We start from the raw sequence: 16,398 nt of genomic DNA, 5'->3' as shown, positions 1-16,398 counted from the left end.
TTCATTTCAAATCCTAAATATGTAGATAGGTACCTAGTCACACAATTATTTAAAACAAAAATAAACTTAAGTACCCTCTTTTTGTCAAACATAATAATTCTGCAAACCAAGTATTCTGCAAGAGTATTAATAATATTATATTTCGTCAGGTATCGGGATACATGTGCATAGACTAAAATAAAATAATAAAATTTTAGTACTATTTACAATACTCGTATCTAGCTTTAATTATTATTATAATGAGAACTAGCTTTTAGCTATCTAGCATTTATTTAACAACTCGTTCAATTTCAGTCCTTGAGAGAACCAAAACAGATAAAAAATAATGTCTATGGTTATGAAAGAAGAAAGGCACGTTTATTACGCCACGAAACACAAGTGGACGAGAATACAGGTACACAATAAAATTAAATTAGAGGTGCGTCTCAGCGCAAAAGACTGGTGCTCAGCTTAATGCTGAGGTCCGGATATGAAACCTGTGATGAAACCTCGAGTCCACGATGTTGATTTTCATTTTCAGTACCAGCTCGTATGGTTATTTTTTATGCAGAACGTAAGGTTTATTTCTTTACAAAATGTACGTGGTATACACTTGCTGTTACTTACCTTCTCTTTGCAAATTATAGATTTTTAAGTTGGCAACATATTGTTTTTAAATGTCAAAGTCAAAGCGACAACTGTCACAATGATAATTGTCAAAAACGCGACAAGCGAAGCGGACTGACTAGTGTTTGTTTTTAATTTTGATGTGTTGTTAATTTTTCACAAAGTATTACTTAATTTTCTTCCAATCGAAGATAGAATTAGACAGGCGATATTCAATTATTAAATTAAAATATAATTATAGTGGACATAAACCGTTGCAATCATGGTTATAATGGACACAGGCGAAAGTGTTGGCACTTTAGAAGAACAAGCTCTGAAACGAAAGGAAAGGCTAAAGAATTTGAAACGCAAGAATCCTAGTAACGAAAGTTCATCGAATGATACGCCTGCTGACTTTGTACCACTTCCCAAGTAAGTTTCGTTCCAGTACAGAAGATATTGAGGTTATGTTTTGTTTATGCTCTTATTAAAGCTATATAGAACCACGCTAATAGTGTAATTTTGTGTTAATTTCCACAAACTACAATAACCGTAAACCTGCTGTTTTAAGATATTGTAGTTAATAGTAATTATATTGTAATTTTTGTTATACCTACTTATACCATGGTAGATTTTTTGAAACTAAATCTGAAGTCAATGACTATAAACTGACGCTGTCATTTCTTATTTCAGACCAAAGTTCCGGAGCTACAAACCACAGGATGATTCACTCCTAGAAGCCAAATTAGAAGATGCTGAGCCTGCAGCAGTGGAAGCTGAAGTCAAAGATTTACTTGAAGCCGGCAAAGAGAAGGTATTTAAAGCTTATACTACAATCATCTTGTGACGATAATGTGATGATACACTGCATTTTTTCTAGGAGGTTGTCTTAACTGATAGATGGTGCCATATTGTCTTATGGTGTCGAAAAAATATTATAACTCTCCTTTGAAGACACAGATCTTTTAATGTTCGACTGCTCAGTTGGTATGGTGGCTTGACAACCAGCTGCCATGCAATGGGTAGCGGGTTCGATTCCCGCATTGAACAACTCTTTGTGTAATCCACAAATTGTTGTTTTGTGTCTGGGTGTTGTATGCAAGTGAAATTGTAAATGTGGGGTAAAGTTTTTAAAAAGAAAGAAAACAAAAATAAAATGTCAATGAAATTGTTCTATAGCACTTATATATGTGGTATTTGTTTTATTGATATGCTATTTTTAAAGTCCAAAACTAATGACATTCAATTTGGTGTTTTCAGATAGTGTTACAAGACTTGGACATATCAAGTTTAGCACCACGGAAACCAGACTGGGACCTCAAAAGAGATGTGGCCAAGAAACTGGAGAAACTAGAGAGGAGAACACAAAAAGCTATAGCAGAATTGATATGGGAAAGGTTAAAACAAGGCAATGAAGACAATCTTGGAGCCATGGTCACCATGTCAGAAACCAGAGCTACTGACGAAGACTGACACAAGTTTCAAATACATTTGATCAAATTATTTATAAGGTATTTGTAAGTAAAACAAAATAAGGATCATTTTATTCTTTTTCTTTTCCAAATAACAATTAAAAAGTGATTTAATACATTCTAAATGGCCAGTTAGTTAAGTAAAGTATTTTTTAAAGGAGATGAATCAGTATTTTGTAGAAAATTATATTATCAAAGAAAAGCAGTTTAAAGGTTTTTAAGTGAAATTTATTGCACAGAATTTCAATTCCACACTATCAATTAGTTTAATATCACAGTATACAATAAATAGTGTACATTTTGTATATTCTTTGTTAGAAACAAAAAATTAACTAAGTCAGTCATCATGATTTATAAATTTTGTCTAATTGTTAACTTAATTAAGAGACAACAGATTAGTAATGGTTTAACTTTGCTGCTGATAGTTTGGTACTTATTACAGAGAAGTTAGAAAACATTTTGGTGTGATGACTGGCCAACAAAATTTACTAAGTTTCTCATTTCGCTGTTAGTGTATTATGTGCTTGAATATTTCCATCAGGGAAGCATATAGATGTCAGCAAAGAATACCAAAACATTCATTCGTCTAATCCTATTATCCTACTTGCAATTAGAAATACATATAAAAGTAACTACATAAAATAGGATGTACTTAATTAATTGGTATTATAAATTAGATGTATTTCTTTAAAAGTATTTTTCATTCACATTCATACAACAGACATTAAATTAAGGACATCTTAAGTAGCAAAATTCTATTAGACTAATACAAGTTCTAAGAAAATATTACTTTTAGCTGATTATACACAGGTATTCACAAATTATCACAAGCTAAATAACAGCAATATAGTAAAAGTCATTGTATATACAATTGTAGGAACTAATCGGTGAGCACTGTTGCGGCCCTTTTTTCTTTTCGATGGCTTTCCAGTCGTGGTTTCATGTTCCTCAATCTCATTGTAAATATAGTAATTATTGTCAATATTATAGAACACTACTCTGTCACCAATTGGCTGTATCGGCCTGAAGTTGTGTGTGATCTTCCCATGGGCTGATCTTATCTCTCTAAAGGCTTCTATCTGTGAATATAAGAAATGTTCGTTAAAACAATGTTATTTTGATAACATGCCATGTTTTGGGATTTACAGGTTGATAACTGCTAACACTTTATTGTAATAATAGTTACGACCTAATAATACCCCCTTCTAATGCATGAGAGGGTGCAGGTTCAAAACCTACCAACGGCAAGTACCAATGTGACTTTTTCCGAGTTATATGTACCATTTAAGATTATTTAGACACCACTGACAAACGGTGAAGGCAAACATCGTGACGAAACCTAGGCTTTTAATTTCTAATTATAAGTCTGAAATCGCCAATCCGCATTGAGCAAGCGTGGTGATTAATGCTCAAACCTTCTCCGTGCGAGAGAAGAGGCCCTTGGTTAGCACTGCTGAACAAAGGCACGCATAACCGCTGGTCAGCCGTTTTATTTTTTCAGGCCACTTATAGGTTGTTGATGTGCTGTGAATGAATCTAACTTGTGTCGCATCATCGATAAGATATCTATAGAAGAATAGCAAATTGACACCAAACTGATATTTCACCTTCTTGAGAAGTTAAGATACATCTATGATTTACATGCACGCCGTTTTTCGCTACACCATCCAAAAAGTTCTAAGCTAGCAACTGAAATTATCTCCATAAATTATTAAGATTCATACAAACGGACAAAAAATATACCTGTTCATGTGTAAGCCTAATTGGTTGTTCGAAATCAAGCCAGATGACGACTTCGGAGCAGGGTGGAGTGGTCAGCGAGCCTTTGTAAGTGAAGTACCTCTTGAGGTCATAAGGCAGGATGTTGAGGAACGAGAATGGGTGACTCATCACCACACTGGTGTGAGGCTCCGTGACGTTCACTAGTGCTGATGTTATATCATCGTAGGCAGGGTGCTGGTGGCGATCCAACTGAAACAGTACAATCATAAGTTAAGATTTCCAACATAATAATGACTGACTTTTCTGCATACATGAGGTTCATACCTACGTAATTAATATTGAAAGTAGAGCACAGTAATACATAGTACGAGATGAGTAATGGCCCATAAAGTGACAGATATTGTACGAATAAAATTTCGATGATCCAAATCAGTACAATTTGGGATCTGAAGCGAAACTAAGCGTATCTGCTGTGTTCATTCACTTTCGAACATTGACCGTGACTTTGGACTCGGAAGTCACGGCTAGCGCTCGAAAGTGACTACTATAGCTCACTACTATGTTCGATTCTGAAACAACGGTTGGGCGTGTTGCGTAAATCGAAATAAAAGTAGATCAAGAAGCAGACTACCTTACCTAATCAACTAGGTCTGTCATGTTGGGCACAGAGATAGATTATAGTCTAGAATAACACATTGATAGATAGATTGGCTACTTTTTACCCAGATAACGCATATAAATCGCTAATTGCAACTAGTAAGGTACTATGTAAGAAGAACAAAATAGTTACATGATCAATTGAGGTACTTGTGATATTTCTAATATGAAATAGGTATCTATGCGATAACATTTGCTATTCATCAGATGTAAGTCTATGTACTATATGTACTAGCAACGAAGTAGAGAGCGAGCCTATTGCCATGCACTTCGCATTACAAGTTAGAATTTTCAATTTCATAAAACCTGAAAAAATATCGATTGTGGAGTACCCGAGTAAATAACTATCATGTAAGTACTCGTCAATTTATCCTTATTTAGTATCCCTACCTCTATTTACCATATCATGATGAATACCAGTTGCGAATTTATCGTTTTGTACCAGCTACAATGAATTTGTGTCAATGTTACCTAAATGTAAGACACGACGGCAGTGCGCCAAATGTGATGAATTAGACTTTGAGTACCTACATTATACCTAGTTGTCTGGCTGTAATCATATCAACACATTTGGCAGCCACCGGTCCACGATTGATCAATGCTATTAACTTGCACGTGCTACGATAACTCGGTTCTATTCGTAAACGATAGGATTGTTTAAAGTACAACGGTACTACTTACCTACATGCTCTAGTAGGTTACCTACAACGCTATGACACAGAGTATTCGCACCTTATGTATCGAGACTATGTTAATAAATATCCACATAAAAGGTGTATTTAAAACTGACCTCGTAGAAGAATGCAAGCACTGTAAGTCCATCCGAATGCTTCACAGCTTCCGACGCTGATTGATATTCCTCTTTGAAGAACACCATGTGCAATTCCATAGGGAAACTGGAAAATTTTAAAGAAAACCTTAAAACATCCGAATCACCTGACTTGCATTAAAAAAATTGTCCCTAAAATGGCAATATCGTAAATATCACGTTACATTGCACATTATTTGCTTACAACGGCTTAATATTATTTTTTTTCCTCAATATTTTAAGAAGTTACAATCTATCCTTGTTTGGAAAATGACACGTTCTGTCTGACCTATTTTTCAAACTCACAATATTTATTTGTATGTTAAGGTGTTGTTACATAGATCTTAATTTAAATATTATGAACAGCTTATCGGCCTTTTTCAGGCGTTGCAGAGGGCTTACCGTTACCGTATTTCGTGAATAATATTCGTAAATAACTAAATCCATTCTCACCTTCTATGGTTGATCTTGTCCTCAGAACCGAAGGTGTCATTGTCCCCCCAATGGAAGTGCATTTGACTAAATATGTAGTCTCCATCGAGAGGTCCCCCTCTCACTCGCGGATGTGGTTCATTCTGGACCTCTATCAGAACTGAAACAAAAAAAAAGTAAGATACAGATATAGTTAGCAAATTATAAGGAAAAAATGTAGAGGTTCTTATTATAGCTACTCCTATTTATTCCTTATTATATTGGGCCCTCTAATAAATTGGTTGTAGCTACTAAGTAAGTAATTAGGGTTTCGTACCAGTTCATCTTGTCAAATTGTAATATTGTCACTAATTAAGGCCGCATAAAATTTAGTACCCACATAATCTAACTGCAAACTGATTGCAGCTTTCACATAGTGTAACCTTTATTTTATTAAATATTCAGTTGCAGTATTATTATACCGGTTTGTTACAAATAAACATAGGTAATTTCTTAAGATTTTCTCTCTATTTTGCTCCGATTAATTTATTAATATTTTAAGACCTAGGTAAAGCAGGCTATACATACGTTTACTACCTAATTTAAGTTTTGCAACAATAAAGCATCTCCGCAATTTCCTAGCAATAATTTCTTAAATAGATTTCGCTACATTTAACCTTGACCGCAGGTACCTATAAATAATTTGAATCGCGATAGGCGTGAATTCGGTTATTTATTGTTATCAATGATACTATTTATTTGCATTTACTCACAGACAAAAACATTCACAAAAAATTTAGCAATCTATTATTTAGATTGAGAGAAATCGTTTTAATTTATTTATTTGCAAATCATTAATAGAGATGTACGTTCTATTGAGGTTGTATAATATTAGAGACCTTCTACTTTGATTGATACTTTCAATAAAGATTTCAAATCTTTACTACCTACTCTGTCTGCAGCTGCAAAATGCAGTTGCACTTTATTGTCATCAGCTTTCTTTCCAAACACTCCAGGACGGGTAATCTAGGTCACTTTAACAACCAATTTCTAGGTAAATTGTTACCAGATCTTTACATCACAAAACATTTAATAAACAATTCATTGTTATGCTACAAAAAGCATGACTCCATCGCCCATAGGATGTTGGTCATGCATAAAGTAATTCAAGTGGTATCAACTGCACAATGCAATCATAATGTTATTAGAAACATGACTACCTACTAACGACGTAAAAAGTTAAACAAACTATCATTTAGAAGAAATATACTTATTGAAATGTGGGTATATGTAATATCCACCCAGTTAACAATAGGAGTTAAAACATAATATAAACGTAACGTAATTTATGGAAACATATAGGTACATCACCTAGGAGCTTAGGATCTAGATGCCAAAATCGGTGAAATAATTATTCATATTGCCCTACTCACCACTTAGCCTGTGATTTATCATTAGATGCCTTTCCTGGGAGGACAAGAAACCTCCTATTTACCCACTCATGTGATTATTCATATTGCTTATTTAGCCTACCGACAATTACTTATTTGGTTAAGGTGCTTATATAAATAACTTTACTTAAAAACGGTAGTAGGTACTTAGATAGGCTTATTTCCTACCACCTACCTGACTATCACTACGTGGTTAGGTTAGGTTTAGGTGGTAACTGGTGACGTACCTACTTAGGTAGGTCTATAAATGCATTCATATGTAATGATTATATATGTACCAAAAACTGAAATTATAATGAACAACATACCTACATTACTTACCTAAGTACCTAATTTGTTTTCTTTGCGAACTTACAAAATTACAAAGACGAAAATGTTTCTCAGTCTGAATATTTTATTGCGCACATTACGTTGGTATTTCTTAATGTGAAATGTTCATACCTGTGTGTCCATTGTTGGTGACGTGGACGTCGTCAATGGAGTCGTCGAAGCCTACGAGGACGAGGTCAGGCAACGTAACTTGCTTCACTCGGAGTACGTTGATGTTGATCGGACTTTGATGCTTACCAGCGCACTCTCTGTATCTCTCGCCCCAATATTCTGGACCTAAGGAAACATAAATGTTACAGAGTATAAATACGGCATAACACTCTTTGCTGACTGTAAGTCCCTATAACAGGGTCGACCCTATTTGCCACATACTACACACTGCGCTCATTTTCATGATCAATCATCCAAAGACGACCTCATCTAATTTTGACATGTAAAATTCCCTTTTTGTAGCCTATTTACTTACAAAAAGAAATTCATTGTTTCAAAGACGCAATAATACTTTGACCCACCCGGGAATTGAACCCAAGATAATCGAATATTTATAAGTTCCCAATAAACATGACAGCAGGTTGAACAAGAAGAATAAGGTTGACAGAGGTTGGCACATTTCGTTTAAGTTCCTTCCTTATACCTCTTAATACCTGCTAGTAGATTGCGTACAGAATTGAGTTGAAGAAAAAATCTGTTCTTTTACGGTTTTTTGCACGCTAAACTACAATATAGCCTTCATTCTGTTGGTGCGATAACTTTCAATTTCAAAACAATTAGATTTCCGATCTAAAAGGCTAAATAAAAGCACACGCAATGCAATGGTATTTTTAGATCCAAACGGGACATGTAAAAACAGTAAATAGCGTGTCGTTTAGGTGATTTTAACTATTTTCGTATCAATCGTGTGATCTAGCAACATGAACATTGCATTTTTTATTTTAATTATTCTATGTTATCTTTATGAAACTTTGTCACTGCATTGTGTTACACAATTAATTATTCAGTAATAATTATTATCTACAAATACAATGTGTGATAAATACTGTAGGTGGAAAATTAAATCTAACATTCTAATGCAACATAAATTAAATATATGTATTTGAAATATAAATAATATGTGACTACACTGTATTTATCTAACTGTAGATTATCTACATTCTATAATGTTAACCATGAAATTGATTTCCAGATATTAATCGTCGCAATCGCTAGTCGCAGGTGGCTATAGTATAGGACCAGTAGTTACTACGATGCCTATTTCCTATAAGCACCTAAGTAAGTCCAGGATGGAACTGTCAAATGAATCATAAACCCGTTCATTAGGCCTTTAGTTCCTTCGGTCTTCCTATATTATATTTATGGGAGAAACTTGATAACCATAAATAAACATGAGGTAGCTACTTGTTTGACAAACGAACTCTACCTTTTAGATAAGCATAAATTAAACATAAGCACAAGGCACAACCTAGTCCGCACCTGTTAAGATAATGACTTCTTCCTATTTGCTTATTCGGGTAAAAAAGAATAAACAATGATCAATTTCCGATCACGTCTAAACCTTTGATCTAAATAGGAGTAACAACAAGTGAATGTAAAACCTCACATTTTTACGTGATAACCTCATTCAAACAATAGTAGGGTACTTATAGGCCTAGGTGTATGTACTCAAGTACCAATGATGCTTACCAATATTTCCATCGTAGCCAAATTCCTCGCCATGCGTGAGTGCTGTAACAATACAAAAAATATATTAGTACATTCTGTTCTGCACGACATAATGTTACATAGAGCCAATACAATGATTGTTAGACCTATCTACATAAATACAGGTTAGTAGTCTGAAATAATCTTTCAATCTTCTTATTCACACATTGCTGCGCTGGTGTAGTGGTTAAATACCTATATACAATTATTGAACGCTATGCAATACGCAATGTGCAGGCCTTCCTTAAACTAAAACACTAAACAAGTGCTTGTTTCTAAACCACAAGAAGTAGGTACGAATTTATGCGGATGCAACGTTCTACAAAAACAAAATGACAGTGATTTATATTTTAATTGTTTTATTAAAAATATGCACCTTTTTAAGTAGGTAAAGACGTCATCAGAACGGATCCATTCGCTAGAATGAACTACTTAATCATCAAGTAGTTAACGGAAGCAAGTAATTTAGAATACTTTACACCGAGTAATTTCTTAAGATATTTTTATGCTTTAATTAGTCTCGAAACCGTTACGTAAGTGTCCAAATCAACTAGACAAACGGGCATTGTAACATTATAGGAAGGATCGGATCGGAACACCAGGTTTTTAACGATAGAATCAGTTGAAGCGTGTGTGCCTTTGTGTGCCTTTAACAACGGAACATTGTCATTATACTTATTATGAAATGGTCCATGGGTTTCCTGAATACAACACACACATACACTTCGTGCCTATACCTACACACTAGGGCTAGCTTTGATTACGTTCATGACCATTATAATACGACGGAAAACTACATCCGAAGGCAATTAAATGCAGCATCGAGATCTATGAAAGTCAAGAATATCAACATTCATAAAAGTAAACGATCAATTAATCGGAGTTAAGTCAGATAGGAGATGTACCTATCTATAATTTTAAATACTACTTCCTTTCCAAGAACCATATTCTAATCGTCAATTAAGTCATTAAAGGAGATCATGGCAGACTCCTTTGTACCCTCGAGGACATATAAAGCCGTCGCTAGATCCCGATGTCAGAAAATATTTAAATAGGTCAAATCTCACTAGCTAACAATGAAATCATGCAAAATCACATGGTCCTTCGTAGTCTAAGGACTACGGAGTTTAATACATACTCCTACTAGATATAACGATTATGTAAGTTCATAGCATAATAAGATCATTCTTCAGTTATTTTTGTTAGATCTACAATTTAGATTGAAACTAGTTAAACGAGAACATACGAAAGTGCACTCTACAAGTATAGACCTACCTATTAGGTAACAGAGGCAACGCAACACTAACTTTATTGTTAAAAATAATATATAAAAGTAAATTCGGGAGATCAGCTTAAGATACGTATATAATTATTTTAATCTATGTCATAGATTTTTTTCAAGATCCGGTATCTACATATCTTAGTGTCAATGAAGTCTCTAATTCCGCATTTTATTGTTCATATTAGTTCACGTATCTATCATTTAGCGATGTCACTATACCATCTTCAGTGAGGCTTTCAATGTATCCATACCAGGCAGTAAGTCGGAAGTCGGATATTTACTTACAATTTAGGAGTGGACTGTACTCGGTCAGCATCTTTAATCAACGCGGCAGGATTGACAATAATGTCAGTGCCTATTAGAAAAGATGCGATGTCTGATCCGAACAAAATTGGAGCAGTACAGGATTGTACTGCAGTATTGGGTGTGTTTCCTACCAAAGGACCCACACTAGGTCGTGGTCGTGCTAAGAGGATGACCAAGTCCCCAAACCTAAAAAGATTTTCACCTTGAAGAGTACGATGTCTTCTTATTCACCTTGTGCTGGCGGCTCAAGGTTTGAACCAATCTTTTTTTATTCCACCACTTTTTCGGCGACCCAGAAACATAACTTAAGGCCGTGAATTATTACACTAGGAAAATGTACCTACCTAATATTTTAAGATTGATTAAAAGATAAAAGGTCGCCAGTTATTTCAGAGTCATGTGAATCTTATCATTGCAGTTAACGTTTGTATTAATGACAAACCACGGATATTTGGTTAAAAGGTTCAACAAATCGCAAACTGAATGTATATCAACGAAGTTATACCGTAACAGCCAGTGACGCGTATCAAATTCATTGATAAAAATAAATTACTCGAGACAATAATAGCTTTAGCGACCTTTTACAACTGCCAATGTTCATGGGCATGTGAGAGAATATTCGTTTGACGTTGATGATATTGTTCCGTGGTGGGAATCCTGATGCACTGCATGGATTAGAGGATCGAGGCCAATTGTGATCACGAGTGCACGATACCACGCTTTCTCCAAACCAGCTGCTACATTTGAAAGCAAATAAAATATACATACAATGACAATATTGTTTATTATTTACACGGTGTACGATGAAAAGGATAAACGTGGTTTTAAACGGACATAAAAGGCAATTGTCTTGTGGTATGACGTGATGTGAAACGCTTTGTACGATTTCGCATTGTTTTAATTCGTTAATTGGCATAGAAGCAGCGAAGGTCCCAGAAACAGTCTGGGTGTTGATACCGTACCAAATAGGTTTTGTTCTGTTCTATTGTATTAACTTATAACTGTTACGCGCCACTATTGTGGTACATGGTTATTAACTTGCCTTGGCGCCGGCATCCGTCGGGTATTTTGCCTTCAAGGAGGTCTAACCAACACCAAGGTACTTTTAATTACAGGGTTGGTGACCTGACTTTCAAGGGATACTTCTACTAAATATAGAGACGTTTAATTACTGTAGGCGGTGTGCCGGTGTAGTGTAACATCGATACAACAAGGAACTGTGTTATGAGGTGATAACAATTTCAGTTGATGAATATATAATTATAATAGGCTTTTGAATTCGTTGTTTATACCCCTACAATAACGCTTCTTCTTATAACATCTTATAAGTGTTAATTATCTACTGACATTTATCAATAGAAAGCGATCATTAACCTCTTGATAAGATATCAATATCATACAGTTATGTTTTATCCCAATAAATAAATACGCACAGAGATAGGTAAGCTGTACTAATCTATATTCAGGTAGTAACAAGGTTTACTAGGAAAATAAAATAAAAACAAAAAACTAAACTGTACCTAGTTAATTATTAATCAAATAAAGCTGGTCTTACGTTAATAAGATACATACGTACTAAGCAAATCATAGTTAAATTCGTAACTTTGTTTGATATTCAAACAGTGACTCGGTAATTCTAGTAATCATATAAAATTGACATGATTACCAGCTATCGAATGACAGTTCTACCTATTTGCATTATTACAGGGATAATTTTGTAGAACCGCAAATGTTATGAGAACTGGGCCTCGAACTGCTCGTATAGTACTTATTTGACTATATCAGTGCAGTAATAAAACAATCAATACAATGCTTATTATTTTTTTGTACACGATACATAATATATAGCGTACGTGCTTTGTGTGGGTAGTACTAAAACGTCACGTGATCTACGTAATCGTTGAGTTTCCATTAAATTTATGACCGTGACTGCGACAGGAAATCGAGAGGAGGTGTGCATTCTCTTTCATCTCATTTGTTAAATGGTCCGGCTAATTAATTTTATGCATGCTCTAAAATAAATAGTTGGCGCGGGAAACAATGCGCCGGCGCCGATCACTGTTTCTTATTTTGATGGTTGGCGGCCTTATTATGCCTTGCTATGCGATATTATGTTATGCTAGGTACAAAACATTGCTAAGATCTTACGGATTCTCTTGGCTAGTATGTTTATGAGGTAGTCTGAACTTCTGGCTTCGACTTCAAACGTCTCGTCTCTGCCATTTTGTTCTTCTTTGCCATCCATAGTTTATTGACTTTTCCAAAAGCGTATTTTTTAGAAGTTACAAGGTATTGTTTCGAGGACAACTAGGCCAAGGTGTCTTATATCATTGATCCGTCTGTGAATGACATGACATCTTCAACTTGCGTAGTTCACCACGCGGCACGTTATGCCACTTCAGGAGATATTGACCTTATGTAGAATATTAGAATATGCATGTAAGTGCTTATTGATTTATCCATAAATATTGGTATAGTATAATTGAATTTGAATTATTGCTTAACCATACATTATGCTGAAACCTTAAACATTTATTGTGACCACAAATTACTACTCTGCTTATATTTTTTTAGGAAATATTACGTAAGTAGGCAAATTTTAAGTTAGGTAGTTGAGTTAATTATCAGTTCAGAAGTTATTCTAGTTCGTAGATAATTATTTACAGTTTAAATGTGTTAAAATACCGAAAGTAAAAGTAAGTGTCGTGGTGCACGACCCAACAACATTTTAAGATACAATTATCTCCGCTCGTGAAGACGACAGTCCATAAAAGTTGGGTTTGAGCAATCGTGACGCTTCAACGTTACGAGGTTTTTTCTCGAAACGTCCCTTTACAAGAACCAGGCTATTAAATAACTTATTTATTTCATAACGAGACAGGACAGCCGTGGAATACTTATTACTGTCATTAATCTATCCAGCCAGACTCCAATATCAAAGTGACACATTCATTTGATACGTGTTGCAGTTAATATCATGTAATTTTTATATTAAATGTAATTGTTTCCGTAAAGGTAAGAATTATTAAGTAATCTGTGCCGGAGGTCCGTTAGTCAAGTTCAGCCGGCGATGACCTCTGCGACTAAGTCACTGCACCACTTACTGACACCTACCTGGCCTGCATACAGATGTACAACTTAATGGTGGATATTCTTCACACACTAGTCACATCGAAACGGTACCTTATATATATATACATGTCTTTATATTAAGAAGAGGTACCTACTAATTAATTAACTTGACTTAACTAAATTAAGGAGATGTTATAAGCTTGTTTTTTTTTTCATTTAGATATCTTTTTATGAACGGTATTATGTAAGTAGAATATTTAACATTTATTGAGTAATAATAAAGTAATTCTACATGTATCTATAGTATAAGTAGGTGTTTTGATGTAGTTACCTATCATATACATTTATAAGAATTAAACATAAAATTGTTGACATGATAGTGTTGCGCTAAATCCTATTGTAATTCTGACAACAACATATTTCATACATAAAATGTAGATATAGTCATATAGTGGGAACTTTATGTGAATGTCAATGTGAACAGTTTCATAAACATTCTTAGATTTATTAATGAATCATCATGAATAATTATCTAGGTAGCTATCTATCAGTGTATTTTCAAGAGGTTCATGTGCAAATATTGCGTATGAGTAACAGGCAAACTCCTTCAATTATCTGCTTTGAATTTAATATGGTAAATGATGACACATTTATATATAAAACACTTGAGTTTTTTATGAGAAAAGAAGTATGAGACAGAGCAAATCTATCTACTACCTACTTATAGCAGAATTTAATCATAGTTCTGTATCCTTAGTACGAATTTGCTTTACGTTTATAGTATGTAATCGAAACATTAAAACGCCACGAGAACGATAGCCGGTCTCTAGCTACTGCTTTGTTCTGGTCCACACATTTTGTACAACAGCCTACAAGCCTACATTGTTTACCATACAACGCACCCTGAACACACAAAACTCTTTCTGTTACCATGACACGCCGTATCAAAAAACAATAGAAAACTATTTTAGTAGATCCGTGGAGCATAAAAAGTCAAGTGTGTTCGAAGCCTTCACAACACATTTCTACACGTGCCTAAAATTGTTAACTATAGTTTGCCCGCGGTTTTTTAAACAAACCTGTTTACTAAAGGAATAGATATATTACCTCTAGCTTTTATTGGATCGAATTGTTCAAATAATATAGATAGATAATTTTATTTTCTTAAAATAATAGTCATTTATTAGTTGTAAATGTGCACTATGGTCGTCGTACGTGACCCGTAACATTAAATGTACAACAAAGAAGCTCTCAATGTTACAATCCTCACTAAAAAAATGTCTCGATCTTAAGTTTCATTAAAAAACCCCTAACGAAACGGAGGTTGGTTTCGTTATGCAGGCCCGTAGCAAATGCTACGTACTACGTATTTTGCTTTGTATCTACGTTGTTAGGTAATTTGACTCTTCATAAGCATATACGTGCTAGGATGATGTGATGTTTAGGTATGAGGTACCGATACTAACAGATACAACCACAATGTAAAAACTCTAAAACCCATTAATTAATTTAATTATGTAGATACAATACAAAATGATTACCTATGTATTTTTAGACATAGGTAATGGGTATTTCTATTATGTGAATATTGGATATTATTTATATAATTCATGTATGTGCATTGGCACGTATATTATACTTATGAGTAATACAATAATTATTTACTTGGTGAAGTTAGGTACCTTCTTTGACGTGTGATGTTATGGGTCGACATTTGGCCACTATCTCGCCTGGTGGTAAGCGATGTCACGGCCTACATGGAACACGTCTGCCATAAAGCAACCTATTTACCTAAGCGTTGATAGCTCTGTATGTAATGTAATTTTATGTAATGCAATAATTATAAGGATACATGGATATATGTATCAGTCAAATGACGTTAAATAAATCATTCATTAGTAAAAGTACTTACCTACATAAGTATATGTATACGTACCTAACTTATATTGTGTAATGTTGGTCTAAATATAAGTGGTATCCATAGCATTCAATGACTCTTATGTAGAGGTACCTCTAAGGTAAGTAGGTACTTATCTCCACACTTTGGTACTTTACACTTTTTGTGTGTCTGCAATAAAGTATATTTATTGGTCCATATAGGAATGATCTCATATGTTCTTCATATATGAACCTGTATTGATTGGCAAAACCTACTTAGGTATAACAACAGTGCATCGGCCAATGCCTATCTGCCTTACAAATACATATTTAATTATAAATATTTACCTACCATTGCAATTATTGCAAGTATATAATGAACGTAGGTACTGTAACTCATTACAATAGCATTTACCAAAACGAAATAGGTATTGAACTTCCCAATGACCTGAATTGACAGGAAAACTCAGCTTTACGACCTAATGATTGTTTGTAATCATACAATATTAATAGAATTAAATAAATATATGTTGGAACTAACTACTAGGTTGACGCATTGAAGTGTTTTCCTATATGAATGAATAATAACCTTAGTATGAATTTCATTTAGTTCACATAAATACTTAGAATTCGAAGTTACCCTACATATACTAAATATCTTCCGCAGTTCCGCAGAATAATTGAATTTGTAATTAATTTGAACAACTTCATTTAATTGTTTTGTCG

The 16,398-nt window shown here is 34.3% G+C and overlaps 2 protein-coding genes across 2 annotated transcripts in view; one reads left to right on the top strand and one right to left on the bottom strand.

Annotated features, from left to right (window-relative positions):
• The first annotated feature begins 690 nt into the window (after positions 1-690).
• On the top strand, positions 691-2,126 carry LOC118268362 (coiled-coil domain-containing protein 12). The gene is made up of 3 exons (XM_035582815.2): positions 691-1,017; positions 1,279-1,399; positions 1,846-2,126. The coding sequence occupies exons 1-3, from the start codon at positions 869-871 to the stop codon at positions 2,056-2,058; spliced, it is 483 nt and encodes a 160-aa protein (XP_035438708.1). The 5' UTR covers positions 691-868; the 3' UTR covers positions 2,059-2,126.
• Positions 2,127-2,263: 137 nt separating this feature from the next.
• The window catches only part of LOC118268361 (carbonic anhydrase 7), a 28,871-nt gene continuing 14,736 nt past the window's right edge, over positions 2,264-16,398 (bottom strand). The window contains exons 2-7 of the mRNA XM_035582814.2: positions 9,117-9,158; positions 7,548-7,712; positions 5,698-5,836; positions 5,227-5,332; positions 3,801-4,028; positions 2,264-3,136 (exon numbers count right to left, since the gene is read on the bottom strand). Coding sequence (XP_035438707.2) covers positions 2,882-3,136; positions 3,801-4,028; positions 5,227-5,332; positions 5,698-5,836; positions 7,548-7,712; positions 9,117-9,158 — 935 coding nt within the window. The 3' untranslated portion in view covers positions 2,264-2,881. The remainder of the gene's footprint in view (positions 3,137-3,800; positions 4,029-5,226; positions 5,333-5,697; positions 5,837-7,547; positions 7,713-9,116; positions 9,159-16,398) is intronic.

This window comes from Spodoptera frugiperda, chromosome 29, assembly GCF_023101765.2.
Source record: "Spodoptera frugiperda isolate SF20-4 chromosome 29, AGI-APGP_CSIRO_Sfru_2.0, whole genome shotgun sequence".
Taxonomy (NCBI): Eukaryota; Metazoa; Arthropoda; class Insecta; order Lepidoptera; family Noctuidae; genus Spodoptera; species Spodoptera frugiperda.
This window is presented reverse-complemented; position numbering and strand designations above follow the sequence as displayed.